General features: G+C 40.1%; 1 protein-coding gene across 2 annotated transcripts in view; it reads right to left on the bottom strand.

Annotated features, from left to right (window-relative positions):
• The window catches only part of MYLK3 (myosin light chain kinase 3), a 59,740-nt gene that overhangs the window by 2,524 nt on the left and 33,482 nt on the right, over positions 1-23,734 (bottom strand). For both annotated transcript variants that reach the window (XM_082366809.1, XM_082366808.1), the window contains exons 8-12: positions 23,390-23,531; positions 15,830-15,900; positions 2,835-2,963; positions 1,511-1,663; positions 427-559 (exon numbers count right to left, since the gene is read on the bottom strand). In XM_082366809.1, the coding sequence (XP_082222935.1) occupies positions 427-559; positions 1,511-1,663; positions 2,835-2,963; positions 15,830-15,900; positions 23,390-23,531 (628 nt within the window). The remainder of the gene's footprint in view (positions 1-426; positions 560-1,510; positions 1,664-2,834; positions 2,964-15,829; positions 15,901-23,389; positions 23,532-23,734) is intronic.

Raw genomic sequence — 23,734 nt, 5'->3', positions numbered from 1 at the left:
AGACAATTGTTTTCAAGATACATTCTATGTCCATGGTTCCAAAGAGTTCTGTTGTAAACAAAATTATAAAGCTTTTAAAGCCTAATAGGGCTTTCCTAGGCCCTTTTGCTAAAATGTGGAGGAATCGTCCTCAAGCTACAGGCAATTAGTTCTGAGCACTGCACTGCGATGTTCATTGAGAACACATGCTCAAATTTCATTCTGTCACTTCAAGTGTTCACATAAGTATGAATTAAATGCTATTTTTATGCCAGTCACTTTTGGTCTGTGGCATTTTTTAATCAAGGTAACAGGTTTTTGACATGAGACTTTTTTCCCCCTAAATAATCTATTTAGAATCAAAACATAAGTGAAAATTTAGTACACTTCTTTCAAAGGACATTTTAAGAAAACAAATGCTGCTTTTACTAAAAGAAAAACAAATACCTTCCATTTCCTCTGAGCCATGTATTTCTGCAGCAATAGTTGGGATTTGAGACGAACTTTCGATTTAGAAGCTTTGGCAGGCAAGTTATTCAACCACTCATGTTTCAGGCACTGTGTGGCACTCATTCTGCAGCTGTGAAATCAAACAGCAAGTGAGACTTTTAGTTGGGGTTGCATTTTTCTGGCTATCCAAAATCTGTTTAATTGGTAGGAAGCTGAGTCAGTGGAACAGATTAATCATATAGGCAGATTCATGCCACTTGCTAAAAAAAGACCTCCTACTACCTAAAATTCCCATCCTTAAAAGTGCAAGAATGTCGTCAGCAAAATGTTCCCTGTCCTCTATTGAGGGGATGTGTCCTAGTGATTAATCACCACCTCCCAGAGAGAGCTGGGGAATCAAGGCAGGACAGTAGGAGGGCCAGCTGTGTCTGGAATTGCTCTTAAGAAGTAAAAGAACATGAGCCTTGAAAGAAGCTCATCTTTCTTCACAGAGAATAATGTCAACTTGTTCATCTGAATTAGAAATGTATTTCCTCTCACATAACTTTTCACAATAAGGAAGAAACAAAACAGTCAAGGCTAGGGAACGAGAGCTGTCTCCCCACCACTTGTAGTTATTCCCATATGTCTGTGTATCGGAAAACTCAGTGGCCCAACCCATAACCTTGATATAGCTACTGAAAACCTAGTAGGTCTTCATCACCAGGAAATAAGGTTTTCTGTCTTTTATTCTGGGGAATAACAGCTGCATATCTCAACTTTTTTTCAACATTAGCCTATGAAAAGCAATAACTTGGAAATAGGCCTAATTTGTAAATATGGTCCTTTCTAAAACTCTTGTCTAGATTTTATGCTCCTAGTTGCTTGTTTCTTAACTGACTTCCTTTGTCCCTTTCCCTGCTACCTTTTCTTTTTTTTCCCCAAAGAAGTAGCAGACTAAGAAATCCTGGACAGAATCGGCCTACAGGAAGAAAGGACCATTCGCTTCAGCAGCCCTGCTCAGCACCAGCCTGATTTCCACAGCACCCAGATGGATGGTCACCATCAGGATGGATCATGGGTGACAAGCAATAAAGGGTACCTCTTCTCTTTGACCAGCAACCGGGCGACAAAGTCCTTGGCCTCCTCTGACAGCCCTTCAAAGGTGTCGGCATCAAAATCCCAGCTACAGTTCACAATGAAATTCATGGTCTCTGCATCTGTTTCCCCTAGAAATGGGGACAAACCACTGAGCCTACAGAGGAGAGAAAGGACTGTCAGTATGTGGAAGCTATACCTGCTAACACACATCGACAAGATAGAGAAGACTCTTACAAGGTCAAGCAGAACTAACCAGAACCAAGAGGGTTCAAAAGAAAAGCACCCCCATTGCCTCTCCACAGGAGAAGTCCAGTGCGCTCAATAAAGGAAGTGGAAGCACTGAAAAATTGACGGCAGGAAGAGTGGTGGAATAAGTCCCCTATCATGCTCACCACATTCCCCCTTACCCTGAAGTAAAGAGTAAATTGGGGTCCAACCCAATACGCCCATTTATCAGGTATATTTGACTGAATATTAAGATAGCTTGACATGTCTCTGAGACTACCGAGGCCTCAGGGGCCAAAGGAAAACTGGCTTTATTAGGCTCCTCTAGAGGAGGGCAGAGAGATGAGACAACTTCACTGGCTGGCCTTGGGCCACAATATTCCCCAACCTGGTGTAGCACACACACAAAGTGTGGGGAAACAGTTAAACTGTAATAATAAGACTGGGAGCAAAGCTTGATTTTGTTGGGCCTCTGAGGAAATAGCTGAGGGATGTCCACAGTTGGAGAGAGAGGAGGACATTTAGTCTGTGCACAGATCTCCTCTCAGCCCATCCTAACTCTGCTTCCTCAGCCCACAGAAAACAGGGAGTGCAGAGCAGAGGGACAAAGTTAGAAGATGCAGGAGCTGTGCCCTGCCCTGCCCTCCCCTCTCCTTACCGCTTCAGTGCACTCCAGCCCCACTTGCACCACAGCACCTGCATTTCTTTGCCAGAGGGCTTTCTCTCCAGTGGAAGCTGATTTATCCACCCAGAAGTTTCAGGGAATTAATAACTCTGGGACCAGCCCACTAGCAACAACTGATTAGAGTCAATGTATTAATACCCCAACTCCCTCCCCCACCAGCTGGCCTAGCTCTGAGTGGGTGTCCCACAGTGGGCCCCAGTTCCCTGCAGGATTAAACTCCAGGTGCCCACAGTGGTTACTGACTCCAATGGGTTACTGACTTCCCCATTTCACTTCCCCACTTCTCTGTTGGCTTTTCTTGGGGATGCCTCCCCAATAAACTCCTTGCCCTCAAATTTTTGCTGCTTCTAAGGATACCCAAACTAAGACAAATGGCCCCCATTCCCAGTGGGGCGTCAGGCCCCTGGGCACTCACAGCATGTAGGTGATGACTCCCACACTCCACATATCTGTTGGGAACGAGACAAACTCGTAATTGACGACTTCCGGGGCCAGGAACTCGGGAGTGCCAAAGTTCACCTTCAGCTTCTCCCGAGGCTTGTACCTGGGGAGGAGGGGTGCAGAGGACAATGGGAGTGAGCCCCGAGAGAAGATGTGGATGCCCGGCTAATTCCTGGGGGGGCGCTAAACACTCCCCAACCCTTGCTGTCAGCCATGTTTTCTGGACATCACATCCCACCACACGTGGTTTACTGGGAAATCATCACACACCCAGGCCCTAAATGCAGACTTTCCTAAGTCACTGCGGAGAATAAGAAAACCACAGTCCTCCTCCTCCTCCAGGTATTTACAATCTGAAAAAGAGGGAAGATCAATATATCTTATGTGACTGGCCTGCAGTCACATGGATGAGCACAAACAACCTGCATAGAAGCTGTGTGGGGAGGACTGCTCTATTGTGCATCGTGGTTAAAGGGAAGACGATAGGAGTTATAGAAAGAGGCAAAATGCTCAACATCACTGATCATCAGGGAAATGCAAATCAAAACCACAATGAGATATTACCTCACACCATCAGAAAAAAATAGAAAATTGCAAGTGTTGGCTAGGATGTGAAGAAATTAGAACCTTGTCAGTAGGAATGTAAAAGGGAGCAGCTGCTAAGGAAAACAGTATGGCAGTTCTTCAAAAAAATTTTTAAAGAGCTACCATATGATCCAGGAATCCTACTTCTGGGTTATATACAAAAGAATTAAAAGCAGAGTCTTGAAGAGATATTTATACACCCATGTTCATAGCAGCATTATTCAGAATAGCCAAAAGGTGGAAGCAACGCAAGTGTCCATCAGCAGATGAATTGATAAACAAAATGTGGTATATACATACAATATGATGTTATTCAGCCTTAAAAAGAAAGGAAATTCTGACACATGTTGTAATACGGATGAACTTCGAAGACATTACAATAAGTGAAATAAGCCAGTCACAAAAAGGCAAATACTCTATGATTCCACTAATATGAGGTTCCCAGTGTAGTCAATTCAGAGACAGAAAGTAGGATGCTGGTCTCCAGGGGCTGAAGGCAGGAGGAAAATGAGGGGTAGTTGTTTAATGGGTACAGAGTTTCAGTTTTGCAAGGTAAAAAAAGCTCTGGAGATTGGTTGCACAACAATATGAACATATTTAAAGACTACTGTAACTAATCTTGAAAATTGCTAACATGGTAAATTTTATGTTATGTGTATTTTATACAATTACAAAAAGAAAAAGAACTAGAAAAAGTATTCTGTACATGAAGTTTAAGGAAGGCTAGGAAGAGAATTGATGGCTGTATGGGGAAGGGGTTGGAGAAAGTTGGTTTTTAGAATCAATCTTGAAAAGGAAGAAAACCTCTAGCTGAAATTTAATGGGCAGCAAAAAAGTCCTTCAGTTGGAGAATGGATAATATAAAGTATAGTACATCTAGACAATGGAATAGTATTCAACACTTTAAAAAAATAAAAAAGAGATTCACAGAAAGATAGACAAGATGAAGAGGCAGAGGGCTATGTACCAGATGAAGGAACAAGATAAAACCCCAGAAAAACAACTAAATGAAGTGGAGATAGGAAATCTTCCAGAAAAAGAATTCAGAATAATGATAGTGAAGATGATCCAGGACCTCGGAAAAAGAATGGAGGCAAAGATCGAGAAGATGCAAGATATGTTTAACAAAGATCTAGAAGAATTAAAGAACAAACAAACAGAGATGAACAATACAATAACTGAAAGGAAAACTACACTAGAAGGAATCAGTAGCAGAATAACTGAGGCAGAAGAATGGATAAGTGACCTGGAAGACAGAATGGTGGAATTCACTGCTGCGGAACAGAATAAAGAAAAAAGAATGAAAACAAATGAAGACAGCCTAAGAGACATCTGGGACAATATTAAACACAACAACAATTGCATTATAGGGGTGCCAGAAGGAGAAGAGAGAGAGAAAGGACCCAAGAAAATATTTGAAGAGATTATAGTCAAAAACTTCCCTAACATGGGAGAGGAAATAGCCACCCAAGACCAGGAAGCTCAGAGAGTTCCATACAGGATAAACCCAAGGAGAAACACGCCAAGACACATAGTAATCAAATTGGCAAAAGTTAAAGACAAAGAAAAATTATTGAAACCAGTAAGGGAAAAATGACAAATAACATACAAGGGAACTCCCATAAGGTTAACAGCTGATTTCTCAGAAGAAACTCTACAAGCCAGAAGGGAGTGGCATGATATACTTAAAGTGATGAAAGGGAAGAACCTACAACCAAGATTACTCTACCCGGCAAGGGTCTCATTCAGATTTGATGGAGAAATCAAAAGCTTTACAGACAAGCAAAAGCTAAGAGAATTCAGCACCACCAAAGCAGCTCTACAACAAATGCTAAAGGAACTTCTCTAAGTGGGAAACACAAGAGAAGAAAAGAACCTACAGAAACAAACCCAAAACGATTGAGAAAATGGTAATAGGAACATACATATCAATAATTACCTTAAACGTGAATGGATTAAATGCTCCAACCAAAAGACACAGGCTCACTGAATGGATACAAAAACAAGACCCATACATATGCTGTCTACAAGAGACCCACTTCAGACATAGGGACACATACAGACTGAAAGTGAGAGGATGGAAAAAGATATTCCATGCAAATGGAAATCAAAAGAAAGCTGGAATAACAATACTCATATCAGATAAAATAGACTGTAAAATAAAGACTGTTACAAGAGATAAGGAAGAACACTACATAATGATCAAGGGATCAATCCAAGAAGAAGATATAACAATTATAAATATATATGCACCCAACATAGGAGCACCTCAATACATAAGGCAACTGCTAACAGCTATACAAGAGGAAATCGACAGTAACACAATAATAGTGGGCGACTTTAACACCTCATTTACACCAGTAGACAGATCATCCTAACAGAAAATTAATACGAAACACAAGCTTTAAATGCCATAATAGACCAGATAAATTTAATTGATATTTATAGGACATTCCATCCAAAAACAGCAGATTACACTTTCTTCTCAAGTGTGCATGGAACATAACCAGGATATATCACAACTTGGGTCACAAATCAAGGCTCAGTGAATTTAAGAAAACTGAAATCATACCAAGCATCATTTCTGACCACAACACTATGAGATTAGAAATCAATTACAGGGAAAAGAACGTGAAAAACACAAACACATGGAAGCTAAACAATACATTACTAAATAACCAAGAGATCACTGAAGAAATCAAAGAGGAAATCAAAAAATACCTAGAGACAAACAACAATGAAAACACGATGATCCAAACCTATGGGATGCAGCAAAAGCAGTCCTAAGAGGGAATTTTATAGCTATACAAGCCTACCTCAAGAAACAAGAAAAATCTCAAATAAACAATCTAATGTTACACCTAAAGGAACTAGAGAAAGAACAAACAAAACCCAAAGTTAGCAGAAGAAAGGAAATCATAAAGATCAGAGCAGAAATAAATGAAATAGAAACAAAGAAAACAATAGCAAAGATCAATAAAACTAAAAGCTGGTTCTTTGAGAAGATAAACAAAATTGATAAACCATTAGCCAGACTCATCAAGAAAAAGAGGGAGGGGACTCAAATCAATAAAATTAGAAATGAAAAAGGGAGGTTACAACAGACACCGCCAAAATACAAAGCATCCTAAGAGACTACTACAAGCAACTTTATGCCAATGAAATGGATAACCTGGAAGAAATGAACAAATTCTTAGAGAGGTATAACCTTCCAAGACAGAACCAGGAAGCAATAGAAAATATGAACAGACCAATCACAAGTAATGAAATTGAAACTGTGATTAAAAATCTCCCAACAAACAAAAGTCCAGGGCCAGATGGCTTCACAGGTGAATTCTATGAAACATTTAGAGAAGAGCTAACACCCAGCCGTCTCAAACTCTTCCAAAAAATTGCAGAGGAAGGAACACTCCCAAACTCATTCTATGAGGCCACCGTCACCCTGATACCAAAACCAGACAAAGATACTAAAAAAAGAAAATTACAGACCAATATCACTGATGAATATAGATGGAAAAATCCTCAACAAAATACTAGCAAACAGAATCCAAAAACACATTAAAAGGATCATACACCATGATCAAGTGGGATTTATCCCAGGGATGCAAGGATTCTTCAATATACGCAAATCAATCAATGTGATACACTATTAACAAATTGAAGAATAAAAACCATATGATCATCTCAATAGAGGCAGAAGTAGCTTTTGACAATATTCAACACCCATTTATGATAAAAACTCTCCAGAAAGTGGGCATAGAGGGAACCTACTTCAACATAATAAAGGCCATATATGACAAACCCACAGCAAACATCATTCTCAAGGGTGAAAAGCTGAAAGCATTTCCTCTAAGATCAGGAACAAAACAAGGATGTGCACTCTCACCACTATTTTTCCACATAGTTTTGGAAGTCCTGGGCACAGCAATCAGAGAAGAAAAAGAAATAAAAGGACTACAAATTGGAAAAAAAGAAGTAAAACTGCCACTGTTTGCAGATGACATGATACTATACATAGAGAATCCTAAATATACTACCAGGAAACTACTAGAGCTAATCAATGAATTTGGTAAAGTTGCAGGATACAAAATTAATGCACAGAAATCCCTTGCATTCCTATACACTAATGATGAAAAATCTGAAAGAGAAATTAAGGAAACACTCCCATTTACCATTGCAAGAAAAAGAATAGAATACCTAGGAATAAACCTACCGAGGGAGACAAAAGACCTGTATGCAGAAAACTACAAGACACTGATGAAAGAAATTAAAGATGATACCAACAGATGGAGAGATATACCATGTTCTTGGATTAGAAGAATCAATATGAAAATGACTCTACTACCCAAAGCAATCTACAGATTCAATGCAATCCCTATCAAATTACCAAGGGCATTTTTTACAGAACTAGAACAAAAAATCTTAAAATTTGTATGGAGACATAAAAGACCCCAAATAGCCAAAGCAGTCTTGAGGGAAAAAAACGGAGCTGGAGGAATCAGGTTCCCTGGCTTCAGACTATACTACAAAGCTACAGTAATCAAGACAATATGGTACTGGCACAAAAACAGAAATATAGATCAATGGAACAAGATAGAAAGCCCAGAGATAAACATACGCACCTATGGTCAACTAAGCTATGACAAAGGAGGCAAGGATATACAATGGAGAAAATACAGTCTCTTCAATAAGTGGTGCTGGGAAAACTGGACAGCTACATGTAAAAGAATGAAATTAGAACACTCCCTAACACCATACACAAAAATAAACTCAAAATGGATTAGAGACCTAAATGTAAGACAGGACAGTATAAAACTCTTAGAGGAAAACATAGGAAGAACACTCTTTGACATAAATCACAGCAAGATCTTTTTTGATCCACCTCCTAGAGTAATGGAAATAAAAACAAAAATAAACAAATGGAACCTAATGAAACTTAAAAGCTTTTGCACAGCAAAGGAAACCATAAACAAGACGAAAAGACAACCCTCAGAATGGGAGAAAATATTTGCAAATGAATCATCGGACAAAGGATTAATCTCCAAAATATATAAACAGCTCATGCAGCTCAATATTAAAAAAACAATCAACCCAATCCAACAATGGGCAGAAGACCTAAATAGACATTTCTCCAAAGAAGGCATACAGATGGCCAAGAAGCACATGAAAAGATGCTCAACACCACTAATTATTAGAGAAATGCAAATCAAAAATACAATGAGGTATCACCTCACACCAGTTAGAATGGGCATCATCAGAAAATCTACAAACAACAAATGCTGGAGAGGGTGTGGAGAAAAGGAAACCCTCTTGCACTGTTGGTGGGAATGTAAATTGATACAGCCACTATGGAGAACAATGTGGAGGTTCCTTAAAAAACTAAAAATAGAATTACCATATGGCCTAGTGATACCACTGCTGGGCATATACCCAGAGAAAACCATAATTCAAAAAGACACATGCACCCCAATGTTCATTGCAGCACTATTTACAATAGCCAGGTCATGGAAGCAACCTAAATGCCCATCGACAGACGAATGGATAAAGAAGTTGTGGTACATATATACAATGGAATATTAGTCAGCCATAAAAAGTAATTAAAGTGGGTCATCTGTAGAGACGTGGATGCATCTAGAGACTGTCATACAGAGTGAAGTTAAGTGAGAAAGAGAAAAACAAATATCGTATATTAACGCATATATGTGGAACCTAGAAAATGGTACAGATATACCTGTTTGCAGGGCAGAAATTGAGACACAGAAGTAGAGAAAAGACATATGGACACCAAGCGGGGAAAGCGGTGGGGTGTGTGGGTTGTGGTGTGATGAATTGGGAGATTGAGATTGACATGTGTACACTGACGTGTATAAAATGGATGACTAGTAAGAACCTGCTGTATAAAAAAATAAAATAAAATAAATTTTTAATAAATAAATAAATTTAGTGATAAAAAAAAGAATCATCAATCCATGAAAAGACATGGAAGAACTTTTAAAATCTACAAACAGTAAATGCTGGAGAGGGTGCAGAGAAAAGGGAACCCTCTTGCACTGTTGGTGGGAATGTAAATTGATACAGCCACTGTGGAGAACCGTATGGAGGTGCCTTAAAAAACTAAAACTAGAACTACCATTCGACTCAGCAACCCCGCTACTGGGCATATACCCTGAGAAAACCATAATTCAAAAAGACACATGTATCCCAATGTTCATTGTAGCACTATTTACAATAGCCAGGACATGGAAACAACCTAAATGTCCATCAACAGAGGAGTGGATAAAGAAGATGTGGAACATATATATAATGGAATATTACTCAGCCACAGAAAGAAATGAAATTGGGTCATTTGTAGAGATGTGGATGGACCTAAAGACTGTCATACAGAGTGAAGTAAGTCAGAAGGAGAAAAACAAATATTGTATATTAATGCATATATGTGGAATCTAGAAAAATGGTACAGATGAGCCTATTTGCAGGGCAGGAATAGAAAGACAGACGTAGAGAACAGATGTGTGGACACAGGGGGGAAGGGGAGGGTGGGATGAATTAGGAGATTAGGTTTGACATAAATACACTACCATGTGTAAAATAGATAGCTAGTGGGAACCTGCTGTATAGCATAGGGAGCTCAGCTTGGTGCTCTGTGATGATCTAGATGGGTGGGATGGGGTGGGGGGAGGGAGGTCCAAGAGGGAAGGGATATATGTATACATATAGCTGATTCACTGCACTGTACAGCAGAAACTAACACAACATTGTAAAGCAATTATACTCCAATAAAAATAAATAAATAAAATGGATAACCAACAAGGGTCTGCTGTATAGCACAGGGAACTCTGCTCTATATTACATAGCAACCTAAATGGGAAAAGAATTTGAAAAAGAATAGATACATGTATATGTATAACTGAATCAGTTTGCTGTACACCTAAAACTAACACAACATTGTTAATCAACTATACTCCAATATAAAATAAAAAGTTTAAAAAAAAGCATATTACTAAGTGAAAGAAGCCAGTCTGAAAAGGCTACATACTGTATGATTCCAAATATATGACGTTCTGAAGAAGGTAAAACTGTGGAGACAGTGAAAAGATCGGTGGTTGCCAGGGATTAGGGAGGAGGGAGAGATAAACAGGTGAAGCACAGAGGATTTTTAGGGCAGTGAAAATACTTTGTATGATACTATAATGATGAATACATGTCATCATACATTTGTCCAAACCCACAGAATGTACAACACCAAGAGTGCACCTAAATTTAAACTATGGACTTTGGGTGATTATGATGTATCAATGTGGGTTTATCAATGGTGATGATGGGGGAGGCTTTGCATGTGTGGGGACAGGGGATAAATGGGAAATCCCTGTTCCTTCCCCCCAATTTTGATGTGCACCTAAAACTCCTCTAAAAAGTGAAGTGTTAATTTAAAAAAATTAATGGGCACTTCCTATTCACCAGATACCATGCTAAAAGTTTTACTTATATAAACTTTTCATCCTCACAACAACCCTATGAAGTAGGTAAGTTTATTGTCCCCATTTTACAGATGAGGCAATTGAGAAATAGAGAAGAATAAAATAAATATCCTGCCAATGTGGCCTGATTCCCTTAAATCAGGGATGTGAGTTTTCAAAATACAATCTCTTCTTTTCCAAATTTGCTGAGAGTCAGGCAAATGCAGACTCTGAGCCAACACAGACCATACCCATCCAGTGAAAGAGCAACAAAGATCACCTTGGTGGCTGAGTTGTGGCGGGAAGCCAGGGAGGGGAGGAGAGCTAGAGCCTTCCTCTGGCAGCCTGTTCCCCCCCTGCACTGGCACCTGACTGGAGCCTCAGGGCCAAGGAGCTAAACTGAGAGGAACAGGCTTCCCCTTGAGGAGAGAAGGTCCAGGCTCTCAGCCCCTGGACGTCCCTTTCCCAGGATGCATTCTTGTTTCCACTGCTTCATCTGCCCCACAGCCACATCCTGTATCATGTGACTTTGTAGTTCCTTCCACTAGAGATGGCATATATTGCCCCATCCCATTCATTGATGTTGAGCTTGGCCACATGAGCTGCTTTGGCCAGTGGAATGTGGGTGGACATGACGGTGGGCCAATTCCAAGCTAGGCTGTAGGAGCGTGCCCTCTTGCTCCTCGGCCATCACCATGAGAAGAGAATGAGAGACACCCTGGAACAGACCTGTCCTCACTGACCTGCATCCAAGCCCAGTTCAACTCAGCCTAGATCAGTGACTCCCAACCAGTGGTGTGTGGGTAAAAGTTTAACAACCAGCTATCTGATTTTCTTTTAAGTTTTGATTTGTAGCATTTGCCAATTGTGTAAATACTGATTTCACCGTGTCTGATTTAAAAGTACCATCACCATGTCACTGAATGAAGAGCTGGGAAGAGATCGGCAATAGCACACTATTCTATAGTCTTTCCACCATATAGATAACAATCGGCGTAAATAAACTCATGAGCATAAATAATTGTGAAATGTAGTGAAATAATTAGGAAGTGTTAACTTTTCAAAATGTAATATCTTTGTTTTTAAATAATTTCTTTAATTGTAAGCTTATACAATTTAATTTTTAATAATGGCCATGTTTAACAACTGGCTTACAAGATTCCTTATCATGAGCTAGTATAAGTTGGGTCCAGGATACTAACTCCCCAGCTGACTCGAAAATGTGCAGAGGAAAATAAACAATTGGTGTTTTAAGTCACTGCATTTGGGGGTGATTTGTTATATAACAGTACTGTAGCAATAGTTAACTGATCCATCCACCCCAAAGCTGTGTCAAAATATCTACTAAGACACCCCTCTCCAGATTCCCAGCACGAGGCCCTCTGTGACCATAAGGTCACATATGAGGTTGCAGCCTCATAAGGTCTGAGATAGGCACCTCCTCGCCCTGCCAAAGGATCTGATGAAATGGGCTTAGATTCCAGTCTGAGCACTGCACTGGGAGTCAGGAGGCTCATCCCTGCACCCAACATTCTGGAGACCAAGATAATTAAACAAGATACTTCCCACTCTGTCTCCATTCTCGACCCCTTGACATGTCCCTACTCAGACCCACTGATGACTCTCACCACCCAGCCTGGTGTAAAACTGGTTCCTCTTGCCGGATGTCAGAGTCTCTGAAGATTTGTATGTCCCCCCTCTACTGGGGGTCATACCTCCACTCACAATCTCAGCGCCTTCTCACAGCCCCACCCAAAAATACAACTGCACTTTCTATAGTTCGTGTTATGGGGAAAATTTGTCATTTCCTCCCTCTTTACAAACATTTAACTATTCTGGAGCATAAAGCATGCTCTCTCAACCTGCACATTCCCCCCACAGGTTCCTCCTTTTAGAAGGACACACTTCCCAGGAAGCAGGTCAATTTATCAAAAACCAATTTGCCAAAGAATCTTTGTGCTGAATGACCAGTTTGCCAGACTATTGAGGATGCTTTTGATGTTTTCCTTTCATCTCACAGCCAGAACCTGTGAACCTGTCAGCCCAGTTCCACTAAGTGCAATTTCCTGATTAGCACGTTTTCTGACACCTGCACTTCTCCAGTGCCCAGCAGTTTTTCGTGGGTGGCTTTCTCTTAAATATGGCTCCCTGGGAGTTCCCTGGTGGTCTAGTAGGTAAGACTCCGTGCTCCCAATGCAGGGGGTGCAGGTTTGATCCCTGGTCAGGGAACTAAGATCCCACATGCCATGTGGCCAAAAAATTAAAAAATTAAAAAATTAAAAATATGGCTCCCTGTGTTTATTTTCTTGAACTTGCCCTCTACCTCTGGTCCCACTGGCAAAATTATTGCCATTAATGCCCTTAACCAGATTAACAAATTTGACTGACAGTTTGGAATAGATTTTTAAAAATTTTTATTGAAATATAGTAGATTTACAATGTTGTGTTCGTTTCAGGTGTAAAGCAAAGTGATTCAGTTTTATATATATATATATTCCTTTTTAGATTCTTTTCCATTATAGGTTATTACAAAATATTGACTATAGTTCCCTGTGCTATACAGTTGGCCCTTGTTGGTTACCTATTTTATATATAGTAGTGTGTATTGGGGATAGATTTTGATTAATCGATTTTCGGTAAATTGGCCTACAACCCTTTTCACCTCCCACCAGAGACTCAATGGCCTATTGGATACCATTCCAACCTCTGAGCCTCCCTACTCAGGATGGCCCGTTAGTGCCCTCATCTTCTACTGTGTCTTCCTCCCCCAGTCCCACCCACAGCTCCTGACTTCCCCAGGCCAGCCTGCTCATGCGCAGTACGCACCCTATTCTTGGTCCCACTGACACTATCCCTCCTGCCCCGCTCCACGCAGAGTCGTGCTGGAGCCGGTTCTCACGGGTGCACGGGAGCCCATGGTGCACGTCTCCTCCCAACTCTGCACTCAGTGACGTCATGTCGGTAGCTTGAAATCAGCCAAAGTTAGCAAAGGTTACAAATCAACCCCACCTCCTCTCACGCCCCAGACGCAGCGGGTTGTTAAACATTTACCAGAACACTACTGCCTGCAGGTAACAAAACCCTGTCCATTCGTCTCTTCTGGCTGCTCGGAGACGTCCCAGACTCCAGGAACCTCAGGTGGTTACTTCTTGCTCTGAATTCACAGTGTGTCACTGTAAATCCTCATTTGGCGATTGGCCACCCGGCATTTGGTAGGGTCCTGCATACACTAGTGTGTGAGGTCTGGATGAAGAATATATTGCCCCACAGTGAGGGAACAGTGGTTCTTGGGGGGAGGGCAAAAAATCTTAGCTATTACAACGGTCTGCGGCTCTCCAAAGGGCCACAGTATATAAACAGATACACAATACACCTGTGGCATTGCATTTCATGAGGAGGGGACCAAGGGATTAGGAAAGAAATGGTTAAAAAGGCTCTTTGTGGGGCAGGTGGAGACATGAAAAATAGGTTGAGAAACACGCCCTGGTGCATAAGGTGTGCAAGTGTATAGGATGCATCCCAATTTTATACAACATTATTTGGGAAAATATTAAGCAATATTTTACATTATGGATTGAGTGTGGTTTTGAGGCATCTGGGTTGGGGGATTTGGGACTGTTCATGAAATGCAGTACGCTGTGTAGTGCGGACCCTGAAGGTACAGCGGGGTGATAAGAACTTCCCTCTGCTGTTGCTCCAATACCACACTTGGCCTCCCATCCATCATGTGGGGCCCTGAAAATGCACCTTTCACACCTGCAAAGAGGTGACATTTACCTCTCCAACTGGTGGGGAAGTGACCTAGGAAGACCACCATTGTGGGTTTGAACGCCCCCTCTCGGAGGCCGGTGCTGGACACCAGAGGCTGAGCTCAGGCACGGCTCTGCCTCCATGGGGATGAAGTGCTCCTTTCTCCCCTTGTAGATGGAGTGGTAGATGCTGCAAGGCTCAGAAAGTGACAGAAACAACTTCTGTGTGGAGAATGACCATTAGAGTAAGAGAAAATTTCAAGATTTGAAGCCATGGTGTGAAGACCTATCTAGAAAGTATGTGATTCTCAGAGAAATGTCATTATTGGTGGAAATAGAATTCTGGAGGAAGCCTGGAGGATGAACATACATTTATTGCCATCTTCACAGACTGTGGATGCCCTCCCAGTGCCAAGGGTCTGCTACAGCCACACCACTGGGTGTGCACGCCATGGGCAAGAGCCCTGCAGAGACGTGGTGTTCATCAAGCATGACTCTGGACAGGATCCAACAGTAAAACTATATGTCACTAGGCTTTAGGTGTTTTAAGGGACTTTAAGATGTTTTTTAAATTATATATGATGTTCACTTTATGCACTGAAACTTGAGAACCTAACCACTCTCATAGAATGGGTCTTCCCTGTTGATGTATTATCTCATTTAAACTTCATAATTGCCCATATCAGCAGGCACTGCATTGTATCACCATTTTACCAAGATCTAACCCAGTCCTGAGTGCCCAGAACCTCTTACCCATGGCACCATCCTATTTAACCTAGTCATTTTCTGGAGGGCAGGGTAGGTGATGAATGCATCACACAGCCCAGTACATCTTGGCCCAGGAGGCCTGGGGAACGAATAGAAGGAGCTGCCCAGACCCCCATTCAGTGACCCCCTTTAACTGTCACTCCCCTCTCTGTTCACAGAGGTGGTTTGAAATACTGTTAATCCCACAGCCTTTTAAGGAGAAGCAGAGCCCGCAGCACAAAGCCGCCCCCTGCAGTAGTAACGAGGCCTCTCTACGCAGTCTTTGTGAAGGCCACCAGCCTCAGTGAGAGAGCTTTCTCATACCAGTCCCAAAACTCAAAAATTGGCTGAGTTGTGGGTAACCATGTCCAAGAGAGCCACCAAGAGTTTCCAAGAAGTTCTGTCAAAGTACCGAAATAAAACTCCCTTACCTTCTGGCCAGCCCGAAGTCAATGATCTTAATTTGGTGTCCCGTCTGATTGACACACAGTATGTTCTCAGGCTGGGAAAGAAAGAGAAGTTTGCATAGCTTAATCAACAGCTAAGAAGGTCTGAGTTCCCACACTTATTTGTCAATAGGCCTCAGTTTCCCAGCCCACAAGGGAAAGCCCTAGAGGGCAGCCCTATAGGGATGGATAGATACTGAAAATAAATGATGTGGGCTAGTGTGAGACAATAAGGAGTGGTACGGACGGTGGGGAACTGGAGAACTCCTGCCCTGTGTAAAGGCGCAGCCACTGCTCAGCTCCAGCCACTGGTTACCACACAGGAACGCAGGCCCAGTCGCCAGAGTTCCTCAGTCCTCAAGGGAAGCCAGAAATCCAGGTTTAAGTAAAAATTCCATGCTTTTCAATGTTGACAACTTAATCCAATTTAAACATACATTCATCACGTATAGGAATCAAACACGACATGTCTGGGATGCGGATTTGGCCCATGAGCTGATTGTTTGTGACCATTGGCTTGGGGTGGCGGTTCCAAACCCTGGTTGCACGCTAGAATCATCAGGGAAGTCCTCAAAAGTCCCAACACCCAGGCCCCAACCCTGACCTGATTACATCAGAATCTCCGGGGTGGGACCAAATCTGCAGTAGTTTGGTCAAGGAGATCAGAGCTGCAAAATGTCAACCTGCCATTTTGTGGTGACAGCTGTGACCCTTGGGATGGAGGTGCTGGACTTGACATACTTCTCTTAAGTGTTTCAGATTAGCTTGGAGGCCCTGAGGGAGACTGGAACGATTCTCGTTGCTTGTGCCAGACAAATTTGGATGGGGTAGGGGTGGAGGGCAGATGGAGGGCTTATGGTATAAAGGACCTAGAGACCTAAGGCCAGTGCCTGAGGTCCAGGGGTCCGTTACCAGGGTCCCTAGCCCTAGATGAGTACTTTCCCATTCCGGAAACTCAGTGTCTCCATCTGTAAAACGGGAATAATAACCTCTTCCTGCTTTCCTCCTGGGAGGGTGTGAAGATCAAATGACATAATATGCATTAAAAACTTTCTAGCTTATGAAGCAAATGTCAGGTACTATTTCTCCTAACAGAAGGTTTTATTGCTATTTACGTTACAAAGCAGTTGTGAAATTCCTCAGATAGGTTCAGGAAATTGATGATTAAAAATCTTCATGTCTTGGGACTTCCCTGGTGGCGCAGTGGTTAAGAATCCGCCTGCTAATGCAGGGGACACGGGTTCGAGCCCTGGTCCGGGAAGATCCCACATGCCGCAGAGCAACTGGGCCTGTGCGCCACAACTACTGAGCCTGTGCTCTAGAGCGCGAGAGCCACAACTACTGAGACCGCCTGCCACAACTACTGAAGCCCGCGCACCTAGAGCCCATGCTCCGCAGCAGGAGAAGCCACTGCAATGAGAAGCCTGCACACCACAAGGAAGAGTAGCCCCCACTCGCCACAACCAGAGAAAGCCCGCACGCAGCAACAAAGACCCAACGCAGCCAAAAAATAAATTAATTAATTTTAAAATTCTAATAAATAAATAAAACTAAAAAAAAAAAATCTTCATGTCTTCTTTATAAGGTCTAGAACAACACTGTCCAATAGAAATATAATGTGAGCTACATATATAATTCAAAATTTTCTAATAGCCACATTAAATAAGTAAAAAGAAATAGGTGAACTTAATTTTCCTAAAAGCATTATTGAAATATAAATAATAAACATAAATAATAAATAAATAATAAAACATGAGATCATAAAAAATTACCATTTTAAAGTGTACAATTCAGTGGTTTTCAGTAGATAGTTCACCACTATCTAATTTTAGAACATTTTCATCACTTCAAATAAAAAAACACCATATTCATTAGCAGTCACTCTCCATCCTCCTCACCCACAACTCCTGGCAACCACTAATGTATTTTCTATCGCTGTAGATTTGCCTATTCTGGTCATTTCATATAAATGGAATCGTATGAATCATAAATATGTGACCTTTTGCATCTGATTTCTTTCAGTCAGCATAATATTTTCAAGGTTCATCCATGTACCAATACTTGATTCCTTTTCATGGCTGAATAATATTCATTGTAAGGACAGTACCTACCACATTTTGTTTATCTATTCATTAGTTAGTAAACATTGGGGTTGTTTCTACTTTTTGGCTATTATGCATAACGCTGCTAAGGACATTTGTGTACAAGTTTTTGTGTTGACTTGTGTTTTCAATTCTTGAGTATATGCCTAGAAGTGAAATTGCTGGGTCATATGATGATAACTCTTTGTTTAACATTATAGGAACTGCCAAATTGTTTTCTAAAGTGGATGCACAACTTTACAATCCCACCAGCAATGTATGAGAGTTCCAATTTCTCCAAATCCTAGCTAACACTTCTTGTCTGCCATTTTTATTTTTTATTTTAGCTAATCCAATGGGTGTGAAATAGTATCTCATTGTAGTTTTGATTTACATTTCTCTTTTGACTAATGATGTTAAAAATCTTTTCATGTGCTTATTGGCCATTTTTATATCCTCATTGGATAAATGTCTATTCAAATTCTTTGCCCATTTTCAAATTTGTCTTTCTCATTGAGTTGTAAGAGTTCTTTATATACCCTAGATGCAAGTCCTTTATCAGATATATGATTTGAAAATATTTTCTCCCATTCTGTGGGCTGTTATTTCATTTTCATTATGGTGTCCTTCGAAACATAAAGGTTTTTAATTTTGATGAAGTCTAATTTATCAACTTTGCTCTTCTAGCTTGAGCCTTTGACTCATATATAATATACTCCTATGCTTTCTTCTAAAAACTTTATAGTTTTAGCTCTTACATTTAGGTCTATATCCATTTTGAGTTAATTTTTGTATATATTATGAGGTAGGGGTTCAACTTTCATGTGGATATCAAGCATGGTGTCCCAGCACCATTTGTTGAAAAGACTATTCTTTGCCCATTGAATTGTCATGGCACTTTTTGCAAAAATCTATTGACCAAAAATATAAGGGTTTAATTCTGGACTCTCAATTGTATTCCACTGGTCTGTCTGTCTGTCCTTACGTCATAACACAGTTTTGATTTCTGTAGCTTAGTAGTAAGTTTTGAAGTTGGGAAATGTGAGTCGTCCAACTTTGTCCTTCTTTTTCAAGATTGTTTTTGCTATTCTGGGTCCATAAATTTCCATCTGAATTTTAGGATTAGATCATTAATTTCTGCAAAGAAGCCAGCTGTGATTTTGATAGGATTGCACTGAACATACAGATCATTTTGGAGAGTATTGTCATCTTAACAATATTAAGTTTTCTGATCTATGAATATAGGATGTCTTTCCATTTACTTATGCCATCTTTAATTTCTTTCAACAATGTTTCATAGTTTTCAGAATATAAGGCTTATACATCTTTGGTCAAATTCATTTCTAAGTATTTTATTCTTTCTGATGCTACTGTAAATGAAATAGTTTTCTTAATTATATTTACAGAATGTCGACTGCTAATGTATGGAAATACAATTGATTTTTACATCTTACATCCTACAACATTGCTGAACTCATGTATTAGTTCTAATAGTTTCCCTCCACTCACCTTAGGATTTTGTATATACAAAATCATGTCATCTGTGAATAGAATTTTACTTCTTCCTCTCCAATCTGGATGTCTTTTATTTATTCTCTTGCCTAATTGCCCTGGTTAGAACCACAAGTACAATGTTTAATAGAAATGGCAAGAATATACAGCCATGTCTTGTTCCTGATGTTAAGAGGAAAACATTCAACATTTTACCATTAAGTTTAATATTAGCTGTGCGTTTTTCATAGATGGCCTTTATCAGGTTAAGGAGTTCTCTTCTATACCTAATTTGTTTAGTGTTTTCATAATGAAAAGTTGTTTGATTTTGTCAAGTGATTTTTCTGCAGCTACTAAAATGATCATGTGATGTTGTCCTTTATTCTTTTAATATGGCATATTATATTGATTGATTTTTCATATATTAAACCAACCTTGCATTCTTGGGACAAATCCCACTTTGTGATGCGTATAATCCTTTTTATACGTTGCTGTATTCAGTTTACTAATATTTTATTGAGAATTTTTACATCTATATTCATAAGGGATATTTGTCTGTAGTTTCATCACAAGAAGTGATGTCTGCCTGGTTTTGGAATCAGGATAAGTCTGGTCTCATAAAATGAGTGAGGAAGTGCTTTATTCTCTTCTAATTTTTGGAACAGTTTGTGAAGGATTGGTATTAATTCTTTAAACATTTGGTAGAATTCACCAATGAAGCCATATGGGCCTAGGCTTTTCTTTGTGGGTAGTTTTTTACACCAATTTGATTGTTTTACTTGTTATAAGTCTATTCAGGTTTTCTATTCCTTTTGAGTGAGCTTTCAGAAGTTTGTGTCTTTTTGGGGAATTCATCCATTTCATCTACATTATCTAATTTACTGGCATACAATTTTTCATAACATTCTCTTATAATCTTTTTTTATTTCTGTAAGGCTGGTAGTGATGTCCCCTCTTTCATTCCATTCATTTTAGTAATTTGAGTCTTCTCTCTAGTTCAATATAGCTAAAGATTTGTCAATTTATTGATCTTTTCAAAGAACCAACTTTTGGTTTCATTGATTTTCTCTACTGTTTCTCTGTTCTCTGTTTCAATTATTTCTGCTCTGATCTTTCTTATTTGTATCCTCTGCTTGCTTTGAGTTTAGCTTGCTCCTCTTTTTCTAGTTTCTTAAGATGGAATGTTAGATTATTGGTTTGAGATCTTCTTTTTAATATATAAGTGTTTGCAGCTACAAATTTCATTCCTAGTTTAGATGCACCCCCATAAGTCTTGGCATGTTGTGTTCTCATTTTCATTCATCTCAAAGTATTTTCTAAAACTTAACTTTAATAATAATTTTATTTGGCCTGATATATCAAAAACACTATCATTTCAATAGGTTGTCAAAATAAAAAATATTGATGAAACATTTTCCATTATTTTTATCATATTGCCTTTGAAGTCCAGTGTGCATTTTACATTTATAGCACATCTCAAATCAGACACTAAATTTTCATCAGAAATACTTTAGATGTATTTAGATCTCATGAATTATTTGTATTTAGATTTCATGAAATTTATAGCTTTTGAAAAGCAAATTAACATATTGAAATTGTTCCAAATATACTTAATGTTTTTCAATAATTTAATCGTGTCAATTTTTAGATTTAAATTAATAAAATTTAAAATTCAGTTCCTCACTCACACTAGTTATATTTCAAGGGCTTAATAGTCAAATGTGGGGCTTCCCTGGCAGTCCAGTGATTAAGACTCCACACTTCCACTTCAGGGGGCACAGGTTTGATCCCTGGTTGGGGAACGAAGATGCCACAAGGCACAGTCAAAAAAAAAAAAGAAAAGAAAAGAAAAGGAAAAAGAAGAAAGAAAAAAAAAAAGGCAAATGTGGCTAGTGTCTATTATATTGGACAGTGCAGCTCTGAGCTCTTTCTCCATATTTTAATTCAACCAACATTCCTAGTAGGTAGGTATTATCATTCCCCACTTTTCAATTGATAAGCTTATGCAAAATCAATCAATAAGATCAAGAAACTTATGCAATATTTCATGGCCAGGAAGAGGCTGAAGTAACACAAGCCCTGCTTCTGGATGGGAAACAGACCTTGGCAATAATTGTCTCCTGCTGTAGTGTCACAGGCATTGCCCCAAAGGCTGTTCATTGACCCTGAATCACAGAGCAGAATCCTAGCTCCTCCTAACTGCTCATCCCACAAGCAGCTGGTCCAGAGGCTCTGGAATTAGCTCTAGTAAGCAGGGAAGCTTGAGTCCAATTCCCCACCATCTCCACCATTTTTCACAGTACCACAACCTTATCAGGAAAGATGGTCAGAAGGAGCAATGTGTACACATGTAGGTCCAGACAACACACTTCCCATCTTCTGTGGGGAGCCACTGAAATTCCTGACGGGGGTAGTAGAGAAATATCTTCCTGTTGTGCCAATGGAGTAGAAAAACCACAGCAATGGCCACCATGCAAATCAAAACCACAATGAGATATCACTTTAAACTTGTTAGAATGTATGTCATCAAAAAAACAAGAGATAACAAGTGTTGGTGAGGATGTAGAGAAAAGGGAAACATTGTGCACTGTTGGTGGGAATGTATTAATAAGTTGGTGCAGCCTTTATGGAAACAGTGTGGAGGTTCCTCAAAAAATTAAAAATATAACTACAATGTGATCTAGCAATTCCACTTCTGGGTATATATCCAAAGGAAACCAAATCACTATTTTGAAGAGATATTTGTACCCCCATATTCATTGCAGCATTATTTATAATAGTCAAGACATGGATACAACTTGTGTCCATCAACAGATGAATGGGTTTTTTAAATGTGGTATATATATATGTGTGTGTGTGTATGTATATACATATATATGTATATATATATATATATATATACACACATATATGTATATACATTCACACACACACAGTGGAACATTACTCAGCCATAAAAAAGAAGGAAATTCTGCCATTTGTGACAAGATGGAACTTGACGGTATTATGCAAAGTGAAATAAGTCAGACAGAGAAAGACACTGTATGATCTCAGTTATAAGTAGAATCTAAAAAATTGGAGGCATCACTCTTCCTGATTTCAAACTATAACTAAGCTACACTAATCAAAATAGTATAATATCGGCATAAAAAGGCAGACATGTAGATCAGTGGAACAGAATAGACATCCCAGAAATAAACCCATGTACAAAAAAGAAAGAAAAGAATGGGGGACATCCCTGATGGTCCAGTGGCTAAGACTCCACGCTCCCAATGCAGGGGGCCCAGGTTTGATCCCTGGTCAGGGAACTAGATCCCACATGCAGCAACTAAGACCCAGTGCAGCCAAATAAATAAATAAATAAATATTTTAAAAAAAGAAAAGAATGGCTACCACGTGCTTACTTTTTGTCAAGTAGACTAAAGAAGCTGTAATGCATTCACTCAATGGACTATACCATGGCCCTTAAAGAGAATGAGAGAAGATGTCTACAGTGTACTGTTAACTAAAAAGGGCACGTTTAAAAACAAGATGTATAGTATGATCCCTTTTGTGTGTGAGCGTTTGTCATGCCAAATTGCTAATAAAGAAGACCTCTCAACACAGAGACTGAGTGGGAAGAACTTTCACTGTGCATTTCATACATTTCTATATTGTCTGTATTTGTTACCACATGCATATGTTTCTATTTCAGTTTTTAAAAACTAATCTTAGAGATTTTTTTTTTATAGAAAAAGTCACTGTATCATTTGATCTTCAAAGAACACTTAATGAGGTACCTATTTTCCACATGTCACAGATGGAGGAACCAAGGCTCAGAGACTTGGCCTGCCCTAGACTCCAGAAGTAGGCAATGGCAGAGCAAGGAATGGAAGCCAGGATTGGGTGCTGACAGAGCTCTCAAAGATGAGAGAGCAGCAGAGGCTCAGGAACCGGGGCACCCACCCGCCACATGCTCAGGGCGGAGCCTGACCTTGAGGTCCAAGTGCAGGACGTACTGCTGATGGAGGTATTGCACACCCTCGCAGATCTGCTTGGTGAACACCACCACATCCAGTTCAGTCAGGTGGTACTTCTCTTCTGTGATCCGGTCAAAGAGCTCACCCCCATCCACACTGCCAGGGCAAAGGAAGAGGCAGGCACTGACTGAGCAAGGCTCTCAGAAGACTGGTCCACTCATCACCAGGTGAGCCCAAGGGTGCCACTGCCATCTGGGGTTTTACGGGGACCCTTGCTCTGGTCCATTCCCAGCTCAGAGTATGGGTGGTAAAAAGGAAGTGATGGGCCAACTGGGAGACTGAGGCTTATCTGCAGTGTT

This window comes from Balaenoptera borealis (assembly GCF_965194805.1).
Source record: "Balaenoptera borealis genome assembly, chromosome: 19".
Taxonomy (NCBI): domain Eukaryota; kingdom Metazoa; phylum Chordata; class Mammalia; order Artiodactyla; family Balaenopteridae; genus Balaenoptera; species Balaenoptera borealis.
Note: the sequence above shows the minus strand (reverse complement) of the source record. Positions and strands in the feature narration are given on the sequence as shown.